The sequence below is a fragment of the Tachypleus tridentatus genome, chromosome 11 (assembly GCF_004210375.1).
Source record: "Tachypleus tridentatus isolate NWPU-2018 chromosome 11, ASM421037v1, whole genome shotgun sequence".
Lineage (NCBI taxonomy): Eukaryota > Metazoa > Arthropoda > Merostomata > Xiphosura > Limulidae > Tachypleus > Tachypleus tridentatus.
The window spans coordinates 30202609-30226903 of NC_134835.1; the positions used below are offsets into that span (position 1 = coordinate 30202609).

General features: G+C 33.9%; 1 protein-coding gene across 1 annotated transcript in view; it reads right to left on the minus strand.

Moving 5' to 3' along the window:
* Positions 1-20455, minus strand: part of LOC143231854 (uncharacterized) — a 166806-nt gene extending 146351 nt beyond the window's left edge. The window contains exon 1 of the mRNA XM_076466585.1: positions 18998-20455. Coding sequence (XP_076322700.1) covers positions 18998-19985 — 988 coding nt within the window. The 5' untranslated portion in view covers positions 19986-20455. The remainder of the gene's footprint in view (positions 1-18997) is intronic.
* Between the last annotated feature and the right edge of the window lie 3840 nt (positions 20456-24295).

Consider the following 24295-nt stretch of genomic DNA (forward strand, 5'->3'; position numbering starts at 1 on the left):
ACAAAACATAGCAAAATGTCAATTTCGCTGTCTCGAATTCAAACGACAGTGGTGATTTCATGGAGCTTTCTTGCTTGGTCCGAGAACACGACGGAACGATACGAAATGCATACTAAACCATCGGTTAGTTATTTGTATTCCATGAAGCATCCGACCAATAAGGTTTGTCGATCAACAAACTGAAAGCAATGATGGATTAAACAAAGTCCTTTATCGTAAAGCGAGAAACATGGTTCTGAAAATAAATAAGTATTTGTTGTTGTTATGAACTTAAAAAAATATTCCTTGTAGTATTAATCTGTTAATATATATAAAAAACAAATCGACCAAATATCATAGTAATTTGTCCACACCAGGCTCCCGTTTCATCTGTAAGTTCCCTCGCTAGCATAGCGATGAGTCTACGGATTTACAGCGCTAAAATCAGAGGTTCGATTCCTCTCGGTGGACTCAGCAGATAGCCCAATGTGGCTTTGTTATAACAAAACACACACACTTATTCATCTGAAAGTTCCCTCGCTAACACAGCGATGAGTCTACGAATTTACAGCGCTAAAATCAGAGGTTCGATTCCTCTCGGTGGACTCAGCAGATAGCCCGATGTGGCTTTGTTATAACAAAACACACACACATATTCATCTGTAAAACAGACTTTGATCCGTATATTATACTTATTATGACTCCAACAGCATCACAGGTAAACTATTAGACCTCTTACGCCACAAAACCTGCTACCAGTAACTAACTCTCTGCTCGGTCACGAGAACTAGTTAGTTATATTAATAAGGAGTTGGACAAAACATGATTTGAACATACTAGATTCGCAGTGCATTATTCAAATTTAAAGGAAAAGTCTTTAAGGTTATTTAATGTATTTCATTTACATTTTAGCCATTACTTAATGATCGTATTTCGTTAATTAGTTAATTAGTGTTTTTTTTTATCGGCAATTAAAAATAGTACATTTTGCCATTCAGAAGATCCTAACTTTAAAAGCTTTACTATCTACTTAAGCAGTGTAACCACTTCTTATATAGCACGATTCATTGTCATTCAAATACAAACTTTAAGCAATTCAGAGTCATTTAAAGACATTGAAACTTCGCATGCATTTATTTCTTTGGAAACGAGCGCAGTGAATGATCACAGTGGATAAGAATTTGTATAGTAACCCTTGAGAACGAACCATCAGTTTATCTCATTGCAATTTATCATGCTGACAGTTTACGTTAAGGAAGGGGTATCTTGCCATAGCGTCTTGGTTAGACAATGAAAGCAGAGTGACAGGAGATACGCGTATTATGAAATGCTTCCGGTTTGAATTTCCAAATGTGAAATGGACAAGTATTTTTTTTTTTTTTTTGGTTAATTAAGGTTCCTACACACAATATTTTTATCTCTCTGTCAATATTATGCAACCATAACTCTTTATTATTGATCTATCCATTGTTTTCATAAAGCTGTATATATGTATTATTATATAATACATATTCGCTTTATCTTTCTCACTTAACAAAACAAAAAGCGCAAATAACTTCATGCCCGTGATATTTGTTTCTAAGTAGACAGCCAGACAGGGGATATATGCGTGAGCAGACAAGCAAGCGATAGATAGATATTGGACAATGAAAACACTGACGGCCTCATGTATCATTAACTTGTTTTACTAATTCCTCTTTGTTACATTCCATTAAGAGATTTCAGTAAAATGTAGGTATGACCTGTGTTACTAATTCCATCGTACACTTGTTCTGAATATTCATTGATTTTAATTGTGTATTATATTCGATCTGATAACGTTTTGTTTTTCATTTCGTGATAGACAGAACTAGAGCGCGATTTTATTTTATAGAACGTTTTAAACATTACCACGAAAAATGTTTTGTCAGTATAATAAGTATAGTACTGTTCATACGTTCTAGATCAAAAGGTTTGTCATTAGAATAGGTATAGTGCTGTTCATATGTTCTAGATCAAATATTTCATCAATAGAATTAGTACAGTACTGTTGATATGTCATAGATCAAAGGTTTTATCAGTAGAATTAGTACAGTACTGTTGATATGTCATACTAATGATGTTTTAATGGTGTTCAATTTTACTAATATTTTCGAGAATGGTTAATTGAATAAGTGACGTTCATGATGTGTCGCAGACAACCAGCATACGTATGGGGGGGAGGCGGTATGAAAGAAACACGAGGCAATCACGTGGTTTAGGGGGTTTAGGGCGATGTTAAATTCCACAACAGCAGCAATAAAACACAATTTAAAACTGTATCGAAAACGGAATTCGAAGTTAATTGAACGGAACTTTATGCGTTCATCTGCAAACGAAACTGTAGCAACAAAGTGAATATAGGCTTAGAAACGACGCGGGAAAATAACGACATTTTTTACTACTTTTCTTTGATCTTCTCAGGAAATTTCAAAATTATCTGGCAACTTGCAACCCTATTTGATTTCTCTACGCACTTCGTTATTGTTCAAATTATGATGAATAACAAATATATGAATATATTATTGGAATAAACAAGTTACAAAAATAACTTGTTAATGTAGACCTACTTTGTTTTTATTGTTCTTAGAATATAACTGGAATTTAATGAATATATATTTTTTATTGCTTATCAAAATCTAGCTTCAGCTGAAATACTGACGTCATTAAAAATCCAATGAGAGAGTCATTTCCTGTTGACTGTTAGGTTCCTATTTCTGTGGAAAATATTTGCAAATCAGATAACAAGGTAAATTAGACTCTGCTAAAGAAAATCGACTTGTCTATAAATTTGATATTTTTCTGTGGGGCTGCTTGCTGGTGTTATTATTGTTTGCGTCTTTATCTATTAGCAGCTGAATGTTTGTGTTCCCAGATATTTTTATTTTATTTTATATTATTTTAGCCATAGCTGAAAGCTAATGTTATTGTGGTTCATGTCTTTTTTTTTTTTTTAGTTTGAAGCTGAATGTTTGTGTTTCAAGGAACTGGAAGCTCGTATTGTTATGAATTGCTACATTCTTGAGTTCGGAGCTGAAAGTTTGTGTTGTCAAGGTTTTATGTCTTCTTGGGTTCGAAACTGTAAATTCGTGTTGTTAGAATGTATGTTGTCTGAGGTTTAAAACTATAAGTTTGTGTTTTGAAGATAACTTTCTATTTTTGATTTTCGTTTCAAAAGAATGACAAACCCCAATCCAAGAATTCAAAGGTTGTGGAAATATTTAATTGATTGAAATATTCAAACAATTTGTAAATACATTACGAGTTTTTCTGAATACGAAATAAATTAATCGAATTACTCATTTCAAAGTTAATATATTCTCTACTTCATTTAGCGTCTGCAGTTTTCGTCAACTATAACTGATTTGTCAGATTTAAAATAAGTTTTATTTCTCAGTAAATCATCGGATAATTATTTTCAACTTTAGTATCATTTTGTTCTCCAAAAATTAAGTTGAAAACACATCACATTTCCGTAGAAAACTCACTCAACATTTCCACAGTCAACATAGTGTTATACTATTCGAAACATATAACTGTATTTAGTATAGCCTAGTGTTATACTATTCGAGACATATAACTGTATTTAATATAGCATAGTGTTATACTATTCGAAACATATAACTGTATTTAATATAGCATAGTGTTATACTATTCGAGACATATAATTGTATTTAATACAGCATAGTGTTATACTATTCGAAACATATAACTGTATTTAATATAGCATAGTGTTATACTATTCTAAACATATAACTGTATTTAATATAGCATAGTGTTATACTATTCGAAACATATAACTGTATTTAATATAGCATAGTGTTATACTATTCTAAACATATAACTGTATTTAATATAGCATAGTGTTATACTATTCGAAACATATAACTGTATTTACTATAGCATAGTGTTATACTATTCGAAACATATAACTGTATTTACTATAGCATAGTGTTATACTATTCGAAACATATAACTGTATTTAATATAACATAGTGTTATACTATTCGAGACATATAATTGTATTTAATACAACATACTGTTATACTATTCGAGACATATAATTGTATTTAATACGACATAGTGTTATACTATTCGAGACATATAACTGTATTTAATACAACATAGTGTTAAACTATTCGAGACATATAACTGTATTTAATACAACATAGTGTTATACTATTTGAGACATATAATTGTATTTAATACAACATAGTGTTATACGAGGGCTGTTAAAAAAATACGCGGACTGACGCCATAAAACAAAATGTACTTTATTTAGAAGTTACAGATCTGGGACCCCTTCAAAGTACTCTCCTCCCCAACGCACACACTTATCCCAACGGTGTTTCCACTTGTTGAAACAGTCCTGGTACGCTTCTTTTGTAATGTCCTCCAGCTCCTTCGTGGCATTTGCCTTAATCTCGGAAATCGTCTCAAATCTTCTTCCTTTCAAGGGTCTTTTGAGTTTGGAGAACAAGAATAAATCGCAAGGAGCAAGGTCAGGTGAGTAGGGGAGTGGGGAAGAACAGTGATCGAGTGTTTGGCCAAAAACTCACGAGTTCTGAGGCACAAATTTCGCAGCAACGCGGTGCATCTTCAATTTTTCGGTCAAAATCTCGTAACAAGATCCAACTGATATCCCACAGTCTTCAGCAAGCTCCCTGACAATCATAAGTCGATTTGCCCGCACCAGGGTGTTGATTTTGTCGACGTGTGGGTCGTCAGTTGACGTGGAAGGACGTACAGGACGCTCATCATCTTCAATGGACTGTCAACCATCCTTAAAACGTTCATGCCACTTGAAACATGCCGTACGATTCATAGCAACATCACCGTAAGCCGTGTTTAGCATAGCAAAAGTTTCAATCGCAGATTTTCCAAGTTTAACACAAAATTTCACAGCAAGTCGTTGCTCCTTCAGGTCATTCATTCTGAAATCCGCCAAACGAAAAAATCGCACTTCACTTAAAACCGCGTAGCTACTACACAAATGAAGATATCTGCAATCGGGAAATGGCGTCGTAATCAGCCGATCTGTGAGAACCTAGCGACACCAAGCGGATTCCCCTGGAACCAACTGGAGCCGCGAAATTCAAACAGTCCGCGTATTTTTTTTAACAAACCTCGTACAATTTGAGACTTATAATTGTATTTAATACAACGTAGTGTTATACTATTCGAGACATATAATTGTATTTAATACGATTTCATTTAACGCCTTTCGAAAATTTTATCTTTATATTTTTGGGTGGTTTGCGAAAATTATATAAAATAATATATTAGAAAAACAAACTTCCACACTGTGGATTACCTGAAAATCCTAAGTTCGAATTTCCGTCTTATTAAACATGCTCGACCTTTCAGCCCTGAGAGCGTTAAAATGTGACGATTGATCCTACTAGTCGATGGTAAAAGATTAGCCCAAGAGCTCGCGGTGCGTAGTAATAACTAACTTTCTTCCCTCTAATTCTTCACTGCTCAGTTAGGGACTGCTAACACAGATAACACTTTCGTTGCTTTGCGCGAAATCAAAAAACCAAAAACACGACCATGTGGTTACCATGACTTGATTATAATAATTATTTGGGCACACCTGCAGTTCATTCTATTCTTTATATGAAGCTTTAATCTCATAAAATTCGGCATAATTTTACAACTGGGCAAACTTGTCTGATTAACTCTGTAGAATAAAAGGTTTTTTTATTAATTTATATTTGATGTTTTCCACCTGAACGATAGCTTATGAGTCACTTAATCATCCCTAATTGTTAGCAGTGGAACGTTTGATGTTTCTTAGTTAAGTGACACAATTGGCCATCTGTGCTTTACGTACCAGCAATATCGAAAGCTAATTTCTAGTGTTGTATGTCCGCAAACATAGCGCTATGCCACTGGGAAACCGGCAGTGCATATCACCCACACGATTACGCTTGAAAGAGGTTGATTGTCACTTTTATAACGCGCCCCCTTCAGAAAGTGCCGAGTTATTTAGTGGCATGTCAGAGACTCAAACACTGATCTTTTTGACTTGCAACCTCGCAAATGGATCACTACACAACACTCATTTTGTAGAAGAGGAAAACACACGTTTTTGTGTTCAATAAATATTTCCTTAAACTAAAACCTTCTATTTTTGTGTTACTAAAGGCATAAACTGAAGGCTCGACTTGCAATCTAAATGAAGGACAAGGGTTTGAATCCCCACCAAACATGTTCGCCTTTTCAGCCGTGGGAGCCATATAATTTAAGGGTTAATCATACTATTCATTGGTAAAAGAGTAACCCATGAGTTGGCGATGGGAAGTGATGACGAGCCGCCTGACCTCGAGCCTTTTATTTCTAAATTAGCGACGGCTAGCGCAGATATTCCTCGTGTATCTTGGCGCGAAATTCTAACAAATTCAACTGATGACTAATGAATAAACATTCTGTTTCTACCTGCACTATACAAGTTTTTGTTGATCGTTTAACTAACCAATCGTTAAATGGATCTGTTGTATTTGATAATCTAATTTTCTTAGCAAGTTTAATTACATCACATACCATTAAGTTCTTTCTTCTCGCTGACAGTTAAAAATCCTGCTTTGGGAATAACAAATGTATATAAACTTTGTTTGAGACTTACAACATGGGTAAAATAATTTATATAATTGCGAGCTTTCGACCCTCTACCAGATCCTTCAACGGACAACAGTGTATTGAGCGATAACACACGTAAAACTATGGAACGTTGTTTTAAAATAGATATTTATGCAACATTTAATAGCTTTGTTTGTTTCTTTGTTGTTTTTTTATAATTTCGCGCAAAGCTACACGAGGGCTATCTGTCCATAATTTAGCAGTGTAAGAGAGGGCTATCTGTCCCTAATTTAGCAGTGTAAGAGAGGGCTATCTGTCCCTAATTTAGCAGTGTAAGAGAGGGCTATCTGTCCCTAATTTAGCAGTGTAAGAGAGGGCTATCTGTCCCTAATTTAGCAGTGTAAGAGAGGGCTATCTGTCCCTAGTTTAGCAGTGTAAGAGAGAGCTATCTGTCCCTAATTTAGCAGTGTAAGAGAGGGCTATCTGTCCATAATTTAGCAGTGTAAGAGAGGGCTATCTGTCCATAATTTAGCAGTGTAAGAGAGGGCTATCTGTCCCTAGTTTAGCAGTGTAAGAGAGGGCTATCTGTCCCTAGTTTAGCAGTGTAAGAGAGGGCTATCTGTCCCTAATTTAGCAGTGTAAGAGAGAGCTATATGTCCCTAATTTAGCAGTGTTAGACTAGAGAGAAGGTAGCTAGTTATCACCACCAACTTTCGTGATACTCTTTTACCAATGAATAGTAGGATTGACCGTAACATTATAAAACCCCCACGACTGAAAGGGCGAGCATGTTTGGTGCGACGAGGATTCGAACCCGCGGCCTTCACATTACGAGTCGAACGCCTTAACCCACCTGGCCATGCCGGGGCCCACTTAAAGAATTTTAACGTAAAGTCCCTGTATAATTCCACATATTATGTATTAAGTTTGTATAAACGACATTTGTTGAAAAGTAAAATTACAACTAAGATGTAATTTATATGATTTCATTCAGCCATGATTAAATTACCGCTTATTAAAAGTTTTTACGTTTTACAACCACATGGATTTAGCGTGATTTTCTTATCAAAATATTAAAGTAATTTTTAGAAATACTTCAAATACCATTCACCTGATTAAAACCCAAACTATATCACTCCTTCTGACATTATATCATCAAAATTAATCTTTAATTTTCGCAATATTTAAAATCACATTTCACACCACAGACACTTTGCTTCCAATTACTAAATGTGTTTCAAACGAAATCATGAAAGATTAATTCAAGAGCGGATTAGCATTTATTATTGTGTTTGTTATGTGAGTACATAATAAAATTTTTATAATATATCCTCATTACATTTCACATTTTTTAAAGAAAATGAAATCTTTCTTGTTTACATATTTCGAAATATTTTCGATACATTCACACAACAACTTACTTCTTACAAATGAATGTAATTCATAATTTATAAGTTAATAAATAAATATTTTTATTTACAGAATGGCGTTATGATTGGCCAATATATAACTACGGCTCATTATAGCCCTTAAACGTTTTAAAAATATTCAAGTTTATATCAGAAATAATAAATATTTACGATAATAACCTATTTTACGATGGAAACATTGTTGTGTATGATAAACTTGCAGCTTAATATCAAAGCAGTATGTTGAATAAATAGCATCCTTTATGCCATGTTCGTCCTTAATGGGCCCCGGCATGGCCAGGTGGTTAAGGCACTCGACTCGTAATCCGAGGGTTGCGGGTCCGATTCCCCGTCGCACCAAACATGCTAGTCCTTTCAGCCGTGGAGGCGTTATAAGTTACGGTCAGTTCCACTATTCGTTGGTAAAAGAATAACCCAAGAGTTGGCAGTATGTGGCGATGACTAGCTGCCTTCCCTCTAGTCTTACACTGATAAATTAGGGACGGCTAGCGCAGATAGCCCTCAAATAGCTTTGCGCGATATGCGAAAACAAACAAACCAGCGACCGTCTGGTTCACAGTGCGGAACATTAGTCACTAGAATACTCCCTATCTGTTAACAGATATACAATTTCAACGTACACTTGTTTTGTTTATTTGTTTTTTTGAATTTCGCGCAAAGCTGCACGAGGACTATCTGCGCTAGCCGTCCCTAATTTAGGAGCGTAAGACTAGAGGGAAGGCAACTAGTCATCACTCCCCCCAACTCTTGGGCTACTCTTTTACCAATGAAGTGACCGTCACATTATAACGCCCCAAGGCTGAAAAGGCGAGCGTGTTTGGTGTGACCGGGATTCAAACCCGCAACCGTGGGATTACGAGTCGAGTTTTTTAACCACCTGGGCATGCCGGGCCTCAACGTACACTAGTAATAAAAACTGTTTGATTTTCTGTTATTCTTTCATGTAAACGCAAAGCTGGACAGTTGACTATTTGTGCTACGCCAAATGCGGAGATCAAAAATTTTATCATCACAAATAATTTAAACGTCACTTTATACACTGAAAATAACTTTAACCTGAATTGAGGCGTATCGATGAATTAAAGTTAAAATCATTTACACAATTTGTAATGAGTTGTCTCATAGCGTATGGCAAAAAAACAACAAGGAAATAAACTCATTTAAGATTACCTCTACTGAATATTTTAACGATTTTTTATGTTAATAGATTCCTCTGTAATCGCTAGCAATTTTCGAGTATGAATGGTTACAGTAGATCTCATGAAAACGGATTTATAGTAGATATTTTAAAGTCATTTTCTCCGTGAGTAAACGTCTCTTCATTACCAACAAAATAAGGGCATTCACCAGTGTTCATGGTTCACGTGAATAAACAGCAAGAAAATACAAGTAATGTAACAATTCAACAATGTTCATGGTCCACGTAAATAAACAAACAGAAAATACAAGGAATATAACAATTCAACAATGTTCACGGTCCACGTGAATAAACAAACAGAAATACAAGGAATATAAAATTCAACAATGTTCATGGTCCACGTAAATAAACAAACAGAAAATACAAGTAATATAACAATTCACCAATGTTCATGGTCCACGTAAATAAACAAACAGAAAATACAAGGAATATAACAATTCAACAATGTTCATGGTCCACGTAAATAAACAAACAGAAAATACAAGTAATATAACAATTCACCAATGTTCATGGTCCACGTAACTAAACAAACAGAAAATACAAGGAATATAACAATTCACCAATGTTCATGGTCCACGTGAATAAACACTTCCTTCTTGTTATGACGTTATCTGTTGTTTTTAACAGGTTTAAGGTTTAATATGTTTAATCTTATGAAAAGTAGGTTATAAGAAAAACAAGTTTTAAACATTTAAGGTATTATGGAGCCGAGGAAATCCTGCTATAAGATAACACTAACGGTCTCTGCAGCGGTAATAAAAGACAGTAACCACCCGTGAGACTAATGAAACGTTCTGAGAATTAGTGTTAAACTATTACAAAAAATAGCAGCGTCACTTGCACTGCTACAGAAAATTGGCAATATATATGTATATTGAAGTGTTAGCAGTTGCTACTACATGTATCTCATAGTTACATACTGTTAAGAAAGGTTGTGGTTATTTCCAGTAGATGTAAACACCATAAGAAGAACTATTGGCTAAAAATCTGTGAAAATGCTACCAATCAACCACAAACCAGAACAAAAAGTAGTCTAAACTAGTGGTTCTAAGAACAAGTGTGTACAGGATAAAGAAGTTTGAGATAAGAGAAACTATAATTAGAGTGAGATTTGAATTCGAACTATATCGACTAATTTTGTTTAGTTTAAAGCATTTTTTGTGCAGTCAGTTTATACGTGTGACGTATTATATACTTGTACACTTTAAAAATATATGTATTTAAGTTTCTTTATTTAAGCTTGGTTGAAAAACAATATTTGTATGTTGTTACGGATTTTGAATAAAATTATATCCTGAAGAGTTATCTTTGAAATGAAGAAACCGGTGAAAAAAATTAATAAAGAAAAGAAAAATATATAACATAATACAATATAATATCTGTTAGCTAAAGCAGACTTATAAGAGATCTGTTGACTAAAGCAGACTTATAAAACGTCTGTTGACTAAAGCAGACTTATAAAAGATATGTTATCTAAAGCAGACTTATAAAGGATCTGCTGGTTAAATCAGACTTATAAGAGATCTGTTGGCTAAAGCAGACTTATAAAAGATATGTTAGCTAAAGCAGACTTATAAGAGATCTGTTGACTAAAGCAGACTTATAAAACGTCTGTTGACTAAAGCAGACTTATAAAAGATATGTTATCTAAAGCAGACTTATAAAGGATCTGCTGGCTAAATCAGACTTATAAGAGATCTGTTGGCTAAAGCAGACTTATAAAAGATATGTTGGCTAAATCAGACTTATAAAAGATATGTTGGTTAAAGCAGACTTATAAGAGATCTGTTGGCTAAAGCAGACTTATAAAAGATATGTTGGCTAAATCAGACTTATAAAACGTCTGTTGACTAAAGCAGACTTATAAAAGATCTGCTGGCTAAAGCAGACTTATAAAACGTCTGTTGACTAAAGCAGACTTATAAAAGATATGTTGGTTAAAGCAGACTTATAAGAGATCTGTTGTCTAAAGCAGACTTATAAAAGATCTGCTGGCTAAAGCAGACTTATAAAAGATATGTTATCTAAAGCAGACTTATTACACGTCTGTTGACTAAAGCAGACTTGTAAAAGATCTGCTGGCTAAAGCAAACTTATAAAATATATGTTGGCTAAATCAGACTTATAAAAGATATGTTGGTTAAAGCAGACTTATAAGAGATATGTTGGCTAAAGCAGACTTATAAAAGATATGTTGTCTAAAGCAAAAAGCAGACTTATAAGAGATATGTTGGCTAAAGCAGACTTATAAAAGATATGTTGTCTAAAGCAAAAAGCAAACTTATAAGAGATCTGTTGTGTAAAGCAGACTTATAAAAGATATGTTGGCTAAATCAGACTTATAAAAGATATATTGTATAAAGCAGACTTATTACACGTCTGTTGACTAAAGCAGACTTATAAAACATTTGTTTGCTAAAGCAGATATATAACAGATCTGTTGGTAAAAGCGCAGTTATAAAAAATTGTTGGTTATTGTAATAAACAAATAAAATTTACTAAAGATTTATCTGATATTCTATAGCAAACATTTTAGGAATAAATTTAAATTTATAAGACAACTTTATATAAGATACATTGAATATAGTAAAAATTAGAGGGATATTATGCATTGTTAATAAACTTATAAATGACTCATCAAAAAGCACGAGGAAAACTCTGTGGTGTTTTGTGAAAAATATCAGACTAACATTTTGGAGTTCATAAAATATTCTAAACAGAAGCCCAGTAGAGGCTCTATATCTTATCCAGTTATTATTGGAAGCGGATAGCAAAATAAATCTTGGATATTATAAATTTATCACAAATCTACCAGAATTGGAAATAAGATATTATTAAAGATCTATTTGAAATCACTAAGGAAGACTTAGTAATGTTTCTCTACATGTTATAGAACACACGTTGTAAGACAAGACTTATAAATGTATGAATATTATAAAAGGCCTTTTAACTATCTATTAGATGTTCAATACGCCCAGCAAAGGTTACACCTTATCAGAAACGTGTTTTATAATTATTTCTCGATAAGCCTTATTGTATCTCTCTGTATATATTTGAAAGCTGTATAAACCCTATCTTTTATTGGTATTCACGTAGGCGAAATATTTAAAGTTCAAGAGATATATGAAATTCGTAAATGATTTGTAGTTGTCACAATTCAACTTTAGGAAGTGTTCACATCAATAACCTAATTTAAATGAAAGTAGTAACAGAGCTTATATTTTTGGGAAAAAACGACAACACTTTATTTTGAGATAAATTATATGTCGTCACTATTAAGCAAGAAAACGTATCCGAGTGTATATTATTTTAAAGCTATTATTTTCGTTTTAATAGCCTATATTTTACAAAATATCAAATATTCATCACTAGACGTAAGATCTGTTTTGTCAAAGTACCAAGCAGATACAGACACTGATTCCGTTATTGTTTGCAGTATTGGCTGATTATAACAAAACCACTTGTGATAATTAAAAAAAAAAAAAAAACTTCACGGTTAGTTTCGTATATCATTCCTAAAACCGTTTTATTTTTTTATCATATCCATTGATACAATAAAGTCGTATTTTATTGTATATATGAAACTCTAACGACTGCGCAGAGAAATCGAAAGGAGCTAAACAAATGAATGACCACCTACTGTTTCAACATGAATAGGCCTAGCTGATTAGCAGTGAAAACAACATTTCATTCTACAGGGTGACGTGCCCAGTTAGATTAACGAGATAAACTACACGTGTGTCATTCACGTTAACTCATACAAGGATAAACATTTTCAGCTCTAATTACCCTGATGTACTAAATAAATACGTTAATTTATGTTAACGAAATAGTCTTCAGAATTGTCTTAACGATTGAACTTTAAAGAATTAGTCGTAAGCAAATAGAGTAAGTAATGTAGTAAATCCACGAATCGAGGTAGTACAGAGAAGACAATGACAAAACATTCCAGTTGGGAAACTATTAGCATAACATAAGATCCTCTGTGTTAAGAATTTAGATTCTTAACCTTAAGATGACCTAGGAAGGTCACAACGTTGTTCTCTTCTTATCAGTAAAGGTGTTAATACCCATACCAGCCGTTCTGAGATATTGGGTTGAGGAATAATTCGTGAGTGTTTTTTCAAGTTAAAAAAATATATTCATAAATGTCATTTGGTAGATAAGTTTTTGCTCTAATAGATGGTGTGTTTGATTTTCATATGTCTTTAATTTTTGCTTTCATTTTCAGCTCATTAAATGGAATGTCAAGTGGACAAAATCGAGCATTTTCGACACCATCTGCTTTTCGCATTTAATTTCTTGCAATTTCGTTTAAAACAATGCATACTATATACCTAGGTATTACATGAAATAAAGTATCATAATAAATGTTTTGGGTGTAATGTGTTCATGCATTGAAGTATTGTATAGTCTTGCATGTAATGCTCGAATGAAATTATTTAAAAACGCTCACGAATTATTCCTCAACCTAATATATAAGGATTTAGATTCTGTATCTTGCCTAAAAGGTTAGAGTGAATAGCGTTTCAGTTTAGTAAGCTGTTACCTTTATAACTTGAAATAATCCTTTGTAGGTTTTTATTCAGTAAGAAAACAAACTCCAGATATGTTAAAGCTGTAAACATCGCAACAAATTTCCTGTATATTAAAGTTGTAAACAACAAAACAAACATCCTGTATGGTAAACATGTAAATAACAAAACAAATATTCTTTGTGGTAAAGCGGCAAACAAAATGTTTCGAATGGTTCATTTCCATCAGCCTTTCACAGTTCATTAATATAAAGTTTTTTTCTTTATCAAAAATATTTTTAAAACCTAAAGAAATATAAATGACGTTCATTTGGCACATCGTTCGTAACCATCAGTACGAAAAATGACGTCATAGTAACTTAGCAACCAGAGTATAATTAATTTGGAAGAGGAATTCGTCTCGAATCTGATCTCACTACTTATTTTTTTCTTGTAGCATATCTTTGTTAATTTATGTAATGATAAGACACTCGAGTATAATATATATACAGTCTGGAATAAAACGCAGTTTTGTTTTTATAATTAGGCGAAAGTAAAACCCGTTCATGCCTTCTATTAGATAACCTTAAAATCAACGTCAGAATTGCTTTGGAGAGGAATTACAGAGGAACTATATTAACCTGTTGCTACCAATAATGTTTTGTGTTTTAAATGTAAGCTAAATAAAGCAAATATCTGTACAGTCATTGTTGTTAATATAACTACATCTTAATTTAAAGTTTGTTTGTCTGTTTGTTTGTTTTTGAATTTCGCACAAAGCTACTAGAGGGCTATCTGTGCTAGCCGTCCCTAATTTAGCAGTGTAAGACAAGAGGGAAGGCAGCTAGTCATCACCACCCCCACCGACTCTTCAGCTACTCTTTTAACAACGAATAGTGGGATTGATCGTCACTTTATAACGCCCCCACGGCTGAAAGGGCGAGCATGTTTGGCGCGACGGGGATGCGAACCCACGACCCTCAGATTACGCGTGGCACGCCTCAACACGCTTGGCCATGAAGAAGTCGGTTTCGTATTGAGAAGTGCTTTAAAAATTAACAGAATAACTTATATTGAAAGATAGGCTTCAGTAATCCATAATTTCCTCCTTTTCTTCATTGCTATTTCAATATAAACCGAATAATTTCAGAGCTTGGATCTCTTGTTCTCAACAACATAATTGTTGCAAATCTTTCGAATCTCGAAATCAAAATCACAATTTTAACAGAAGTTATGTGATATCACGACCTATTAGGCCTTATCGTACTAGCTCTTGCAATTCAATTATGAGTAGTTTTATAACAGACCCATGGCAAATAGACACAGTTTGTACATTATGCCATTTTAAGCTGTTCTGCACGCAGCTACAGAAACATTTCGGGATGTTATAAGGTAAAACTCACAGTCAAATGGGGTGTTTTTTTTTATATGAAACGTTTAAACTGACTGTCATATACGAACTTTAAAAGAAGCAACTCTCCATCTTCTGGGAATATCTTTAACTCCTGATGAAGTCCCCCGCTAGTACAGCGGTAAATCTACGGATTTACAACGCTAAAATCAGGGGTTTAATTCCCCTCGGTGGACTCAGTAGATAGTCCGATGTGGCTTTGCTGTTCCTTATCAAAACAAACCATCTATTAATATTGGAATTAACAATTGAAGTACATTAATGTACCCTTCTAACTAAAAATATTTAAAGTCATAAACCAACAACTTGTAATGATTGCAATAGAATTATTCACCACTTAGTTATCCTCGTTCTCAGTGGTATTTTTGGCTGTAACACCAATAATATTCAACATGGTTACGTGAGCTCAGGATATTTTTATTAGTTCTGAACACAAAGATATAATTGAAAAATAGCCATGAAACTCATAAAGAGTAGAATATAACTTACAAAGCGATTAAAAACTAGTATTTCTTCATACTCTGTCATAAATTCCTTGTCCCTTAAAAAGCGTGACACTGTTATAAAACTTTGTATAATATTTAAAAACTGTGACCGATTAGGACATGTACTCTCTTCGGGATGGTGTTTTAACAAATGATTTTAGTAGTTCAACTACCAAAATCCATAGATTGATAATGGCGTCGAGATTAAATTCTTAGCTAGACATGCGTTGTTATTTTCAGGCTGTTAAAAGGGGCGTTAGGAGATCGTTACCCTTGTACACTAGATGGATTATGGAAAGCAAGCAGGAAGCAGTGACATGACTTTGACTTGAAAGCAACGAAAACTGTGCTGTAACTCATTTATCAAGATGCACTCTCTCAGACAGTGCGCGAGCGAACGTGGCGACATGAACTCTAGCGACGTGGTGAGGATCCAAAATCGTATTAATATAGTGTCATGCCTGTCTTGATAAAAGCGATAAAGTGTGTAAAACACTCCTATGGCAAACAGCGCTAAGATGAGTTGAGGACTGACGTTTGTTTTGGTGTTTTTAGACAAAAACTAACAGCATTCCCATATATGGTACTTAATTTCAAAACTTAAATCTTGTTAAAGTGCATGCAGAAAAGAAAAAAGTCAATAAACTGAATCTAGGCTACTTGAACCGTTTTACACTACTTATATATATGTATGCATACGCATAGATAATTTAACTTGTCGTATCATTCCATTCCGAGATAGCATGACATTATATATGTATATATAACTAATTTAAGTTTACGAGTTACCAGAAGATTCAAAGATGATTTAGCAACGTCCAGAGGCATATCTTGAATGTGGAAACTATTTAAAGCTTTCAGAATGATAAAGTATATAATATTTTCTTCCACCTCAATAATAAATCGGTGAAAACAAAAAGCCAGTAAAAGAGAATAAGTTGAATTTGTGTATATTTCAAACGTTGCACAAACGATTAAAATAACGTCCGAAAACAAAGATTTATATTCCGGTTTATATGGGTAAATTATTATGCTTTTCAATTCTCAGTTGAGTCGTTACAAATTCGTGAAGAAACCCTGTAAACTCTCTGTTTTTTTAGACTGGATATCGTTTCCAATGTCAAATTATTTTATTATTTTACTTGAGTAGTTCATACGATACAGGATAATGCGTTTTTCTTCCATTTCTTATATTGTTTTCCGTAGAGGAACATCATTCTGGTTCCTTTGTATACTATCCACGTGTCTCTGATTTTGTTTTTACATTGTTTCTCGAGATGAGGAGGCTGTCATAAATGATAGTTGTTTTTTTTTTTATGGGTCAATCTTTCCTTGGTTTTGAGGTGGACGGTAGTTTGGAGTCATTACTACAATGTCATCCATACAGTGCCAGGACAGTCAATAAAAAGTATCATTTCTATAATGTTTACGCTGCCTAGAATATCAATAAAAACAACATTACTGTACCAGTTCTACCTAGCCAGCTCGGTCGTGTGACACTAACACGTGCAGCAAGTTTACTAAGAGCTTCTAGTTAAAAAACCGTTAATCGAATCTCTCTATAGCTAACAGTAATACGAAATACGCTTTCCTCAAGTCTCTGATTTTAGCCTGAGCGGGTGTTCAAACACTCCACAAACTTTGTAGTTTTTCATATGAGTAAATAACTCACATCCTACAGATGACAGTAAATATGTGTAACATGTTTCTCTGATTAATATTTTGGTTTTATAACGATGTTGTTCATTTTAAGCATTACATAAAAGCTTCTACGTTAACTTATAATCAATTATATTATTGTATTTTTCAAACTATACATTTTTTTTTCACAACGGCTCTTTATCAAGAAGTCAAAGATTTCTTTAATTTCACTATGGATATCTATAAGTAGTCGCTTTTTTGTTTCGAACTGCAGTTTTAAAATATATATTAAAAATAAAACTTTGTTCGTTTTAGAGTAAAGTCACTGTGGGTCCATCTGCTGCGTCCACCGCAGGGAAGAAAACCCCGAATTTTAGCGTTTTAGGTCCGAAAACTTATCGTTGTCTCACAGTGAGAACGGGTTCGATCTCCTGCGATAGGCACAGCATATAACTCAAATGTGGCTTCGCTCTAGGAAAACAGAAATAAACTCGTAACGTAAAAAGTCTTTTCTAAAAAAAATCTGTCTTGAGTAAGAACTAAATAATTCTTTAAAATGTTTATCTTTTTTTAACCCATACTATTATGTTCTATCCAGGAATTTTTACGATTACTTTGAATGGAACAAAATGAGTTATTGTGTTCGAAAGGAGACCAGTACAAAATTAAGACATTCTCTGATTTCCTACAAATCGCCAACAATCCTTGGCAGTGTTCTAAGTGTTAAACTACGATCAAAACTCTTAATCATAGTGTAAACAAGAAATAAGAAAATAAACTTAATAAGAAACATCAATAATACCTAATTATCTCTCTGTATATAAAACAAGTTACCGACAACTGGTTACTAAGCCTGCTACCATTTTACTACAATTTACTGCTATCTTTTATTGCATTTAAAAGGCCTAAATGAGAAAAAAAGACACTAGTGTTAAATATATTAAAAATAAAATTCATTATTCTTTGTTCTGTTCTCGAAAATGTTTAAGACAAAAATCTCTAGTTTTCTAGAGGAAGTAACATTAACGTTCTACTGTTTTCAAGATGGAAAAATTTATCCAGGAATATTAACATAAACACAATATGGAATTTTTTAAACAAAAGAATGAAACTAGAAGAAAATGAATACGTTTTAATAATATAGAAAATGAGAAAAACAACAACAATATGAAACATTTGCTACTTTAAACAACACAAAATGAAAACGAACAACAGGAAACATTTGCTACTTTAAACAACACACAAAATGAAAAACTAACAACAATAGGAAACATATGCTGCTGTAAACAACACACAAAATGAAAAACGAACAACAATAGGAAACTATTGCTACGTCAAATAACACACAAAATAAAAAACGAACAACAATAGGAAACTATTGCTACGTCAAATAACACACAAAATGAAAAACGAACAACAATAGGAAACTATTGCTACGTCAAATAACACACAAAATGAAAAACGAACAACAATAGGAAACTATTGCTACGTCAAATAACACACAAAATGAAAAACGAACAACAATAGGAAACTGTCGCTACGTCAAATAACACACAAAATGAAAACGAAAAGCAATAGGAAACTATTGCTACGTCAAATAACACACAATCCAACCGTAGAGTTAATTTCGTAACTTAAAAAACTAGTACGTTTGTTTCATTAGTGAATAACCAACGACCTTCATATACAAGCGAATAATACAAGTCATTTAATTCAATGTAATATTTTCAACTACTTACCTAACTGATCGATTTTGGGTGATAAGCTAAGAGTGACAGCCACCAAGCCAATGCTTGTAATAAGAATAAAAAGGAAGGCTGAACAGATGATACCAACAATGATTCTTCTTCGTCGTGAAACCGGTTCGTGTTCTTCTTCTTTCACTTTTCGTTCATCCAGAGATCGTCTTGGGGTCCGAGAATGTCTCCGTGAAGAGGTTTCATATCCAATCGATCCTCTCGGAGATCGTGATGGACGTCTGGATGAATCCACGTAGCTGTTAGATCCACGAGAAGAGCGGGAAGGACGGCGGGATGAGTCCTGGCCTGCATCTGATCCTCTTGAGACCCTAGAGGATCGACGGGACGGATCCAAAGTAGACACGGATCCTCGTGACGTTCGAGAGGGTCTACGAGACGGATCCAGTGTCGTGATGGATCCTCTTGGTGTTCGTGAGTGACGTCGAGGGCGTTTATCTGCACACGAAGATCTCCGGCTGTGACAACTGCCGCTGTGGCTGGACCGTAGAGAGCTGGGAGTGAGACAGTCCATCTGGCAGAACTCGGTCTCCGGACAAGATCTTTTACGCCGGTCGTTTTTCGGTGTTGACTGGTCACTTGGTATTTCCATGGAATGTCTTCGATATTGGTCTTGACCAGCAGTTGTATAAGGTGATGGAAGACAAAGATAGTCCTTCTTCTGAGGATGTTTATCAGAACGATTGCCCTTGTTCTCTTCTAGTCTGGAGTCAGAGTTAAAGATATCGTCGACCGTAGCAGAACGCTGAAGATCACTGTAGCTCTTAATTCGGCGATCTTCTCTGATCTGGCCGGACTGGCTGTCGTTGTCACCATCTGGACACACGCGAATTATAATCCCCTCGTCTAATCCGTGGCCGGAGGCTGACATGGCAGACAGTTGAATAGATAGTGAGTTCATGACGCACCGCTTCTTCTGTCCGCTCTTTGAGTTGTTGTCATTCTCTTGAGAGATGTGTCCCGTTTCCATGACTACCGTCAAAAGATCACAGTCGTGCTTTCACTGTTGTCACGTTAAGCAACACTTCTACTTCTTATTGGAAGGTCTGCTATTTACTTCAAACAACAAGGCGCTCCCTACGTCATTATTGGTAACCTAGGAGTATTCTAAAATGTTTCTCTATTAAATGCTGTTTCAATAACAACGTTTAGTGTGTTTAACGCGCGTAATTAATTTTTAAAGATCCATTAAGTGAACTTAAAAATCACGTTTTAACTAATGTCACTGACGTGTAAGCACTGAACAACTCATTCCGCCCTTCGTGCCAGAGTCGAACGAAAGATCTGTCTGTTCCAATTGATGCTTGCCCGCTCACGCCGAAGTCGTCAGGGAAAGAGGAACGTGTAGTAAACCGAAGAGCACATCCTTTACGCGTGCGCAGTGAACGTGATAGAAACAGTAACAGAATCTGATAGAAGAGAGAGCGACAAATCCTTTCCGATTTCTCTCCTTGCTTTCAACGGCGGACGAGATGTCAACTCCTTTAAAGAAAATTATACAATATATGAAGTACTTATGCACGTTTTCCACTTCTCTACTGATTATTCTATATAATTCTTAATTATACGCCCTTACAAGTGGAAACATTCGATAATAAAACTGAAATGAATATTTGGTAGCACACTGATACATCAAACACAGTAGCGAGATGTATATATTTATTGGTGACAATTAGATGGAAACACTATAGACGCAGAAAAAAAGTTAATTTACAATATAGGAAGACAATCAAGTGTTAATTCACAATATAGGAAGACAGTGAAGTGTTAATTCACAATATAGGAAGACAGTCAAGTGTTAATTCACAATATAGGAAGACAGTGAAGTGTTAATTCACAATATAGGAAGACAGTCAAGTGTTAATTCACAATGTAGGAAGACAGTCAAGTGTTAATTCACAATATAGGAAGACAGTCAAGTGTTAATTTACAATATAGGAAGACAATCAAGTATTAATTCACAATATAGGAAGATAGTCAAGTGTTAATTCACAATATAGGAAGACAGTCAAGTGTTAATTTACAATATAGGAAGACAGTCAAGTGTTAATTCACAATATAGGAAGACAGTCAAGTGTTAATTCACAATATAGGAAGACAGTGAAGTGTTAATTCACAGTATAGGAAGACAGTCAAGTGTTAATTTACAATATAGGAAGACAATCAAGTATTAATTCACAATATAGGAAGACAGTCAAGTGTTAATTCACAATATAGGAAGACAGTGAAGTGTTAATTCACAATATAGGAAGACAGTCAAGTGTTAATTCACAATATAGGAAGACAGTCAAGTGTTAATTTACAATATAGAAAGACAGTCAAGTGTTAATTCACAATACAGGAAGACAGTGAAGTGTTAATTCACAATATAGGAAGAAGGTGAAGTGTTAATTCACAATATAGGAAGACAATGAAGTATTAATTCACAATATAGGAAGACAGTGAAGTATTAATTCACAGTATAGGAAGACAGTGAAGTATTAATTCACAATACAGGAAGACAGTGAAGTGTTAATTCACAGTATAGGAAGACAGTCAAATGTTAATTCACAATATAGGAAGAAGGTGAAGTGTTAATTCACAATATAGGAAGACAATCAAGTATTAATTCACAATATAGGAAGACAGTCAAGTGTTAATTCACAATATAGGAAGACAGTCAAGTGTTAATTCACAATATAGGAAGACAGTCAAGTGTTAATTCACAGTATAGGAAGACAGTGAAGTGTTAATTCACAATATAGGAAGACAGTGAAGTGTTAATTCACAATGTAGGAAAACTGTCAAGTATTAATTCACAGTATAGGAAGACAGTGAAGTGTTACTTCACAATATAGGAAGACAGTCAAGTGTTAATTCACAATATAGAAAGACAGTGAAGTGTTAATTCACAGTATAGGAAGACAGTCAAGTGTTAATTCACAATGTAGGAAGATAGTCAAGTGTTAATTCACAATATAGGAAGACAGTCAAGTGTTAATTCACAATATAGGAAGACAATCAAGTATTAATTCACAATATAGGAAGACAGTCAAGTGTTAATTCACAATGTAGGAAGACAGTCAAGTGTTAATTCACAATATAGGAAGACAGTCAAGTGTTAATTCACAATATAGGAAGTCAGTTAAGTGTTAATTCACAATATAGGAAGACAGTGAAGTGTTAATTCACAGTATAGGAAGACAGTCAAGTGTTAATTCACAATATAGGAAGACAGTCAAATGTTAATTCACAATATAGGAAGACAGTCAAGTGTTGACCGCCTGCAGTTGCATTATTATTATTACCAGCAAAATGGGACAATGGAAGTGAGACGTTTCGCTCCATGTGTTGTTTCAATCCGGGTAAACCGAATCGTCACATGAATAGTAATTTCATTTCATTTCCTAACCTTCACCTAGAATTCAGTTTTTCGTTACGTTTTCGATTATTTTCAAATTATTTTAAGTAACTTGTGAGTAACGTTTAAAAATGTATATTATTTTCTTTCACAAAAATTACACAACTAATTATCATTCAAAATTTCCTCTAAATTGGGTCTAAATTTAGAGTTTTATTTATTCAACAGTCTACACTTATACAATAACAAATTCGTTTTGATAATACACTTTCGTGAAACGTCTGCATTTAAATTATCAATATTGTTGTCTTCGTGAAAGCTAAAAACTGTTCTCTATCTATTAGAAAGAATAAGACATAAACACAATAACTTCAAATATGAATAATATACTATATGTGACTTGATCCGTTACACTGTACTATACAATATGTGACTTTATCAGTTATACTGTACTATACAATGTGTGACTTGATCTGTTATACTGTACTATACAGTATGTGACTTGATCTGTTATACTGTACTATACAGTATGTGACTTGATCTGTTATACTGTACTATACAATATGTGACTTGATCTGTTATACTGTACTATACAATGTGTGACTTGATCTGTTACACTGTACTATACAATGTGTGACTTGATCCTTTACACTATACTATACAATATGTGACTTGATCTGTTATACTGTACTATACAATATGTGACTTGATCCGTTATACTGTACTATACAATGTGTGACTTGATCCTTTATACTGTACTATACAATGTGTGACTTGATCCTTTACACTGTACTATACAATATGTGACTTGATCTGTTATACTGTACTATACAATATGTGACTTGATCCGTTATACTGTACTATACAATATGTGACTTGATCCGTTATACTGTACTATACAATGTGTGACTTGATCCTTTACACTGTACTATACAATATGTGACTTGATCTGTTATACTGTACTATACAATATGTGACTTGATCTGTTATACTGTACTATACAATGTGTGACTTGATCCTTTATACTGTACTATACAATGTGTGACTTGATCCTTTACACTGTACTATACAATATGTGACTTGATCTGTTATACTGTACTATACAATATGTGACTTGATCCGTTATACTGTACTATACAATATGTGACTTGATCCGTTATACTGTACTATACAATATGTGACTTGATCTGTTATACTGTACTATACAATGTGTGACTTGATCCTTTATACTGTACTATACAATATGTGACTTGATCTGTTATACTGTACTATACAATATGTGACTTGATCTGTTATACTGTACTATACAATGTGTGACTTGATCTGTTACACTGTACTATACAATGTGTGACTTGATCCTTTACACTATACTATACAATATGTGACTTGATCTGTTATACTGTACTATACAATATGTGACTTGATCCGTTATACTGTACTATACAATGTGTGACTTGATCCTTTATACTGTACTATACAATGTGTGACTTGATCCTTTACACTGTACTATACAATATGTGACTTGATCTGTTATACTGTACTATACAATGTGTGACTTCATCCGCTACACTGTACTATACAATATGTGACTTGATCTGTTACACTGTACTGTACAATGTGTGACTTGATCCGTTACACTGTACTATACAATGTGTGACTTGATCTGTTATACTGTACTATACACTGTGTGACTTGATTCTTAACACTGTACTATACAATGTGTGACTTGATCCGTTATACTGTACTATACAATATGTGACTTGATCCGTTATACTGTACTATACAATGTGTGACTTGATCCTTTACACTGTACTATACAATGTGTGACTTGATCTGTTATACTGTACTATACAATGTGTGACTTGATCTGTTATACTGTACTATACAATGTGTGACTTGATCTGTTATACTGTATTGTACAATGTGTGACTTGATCCTTT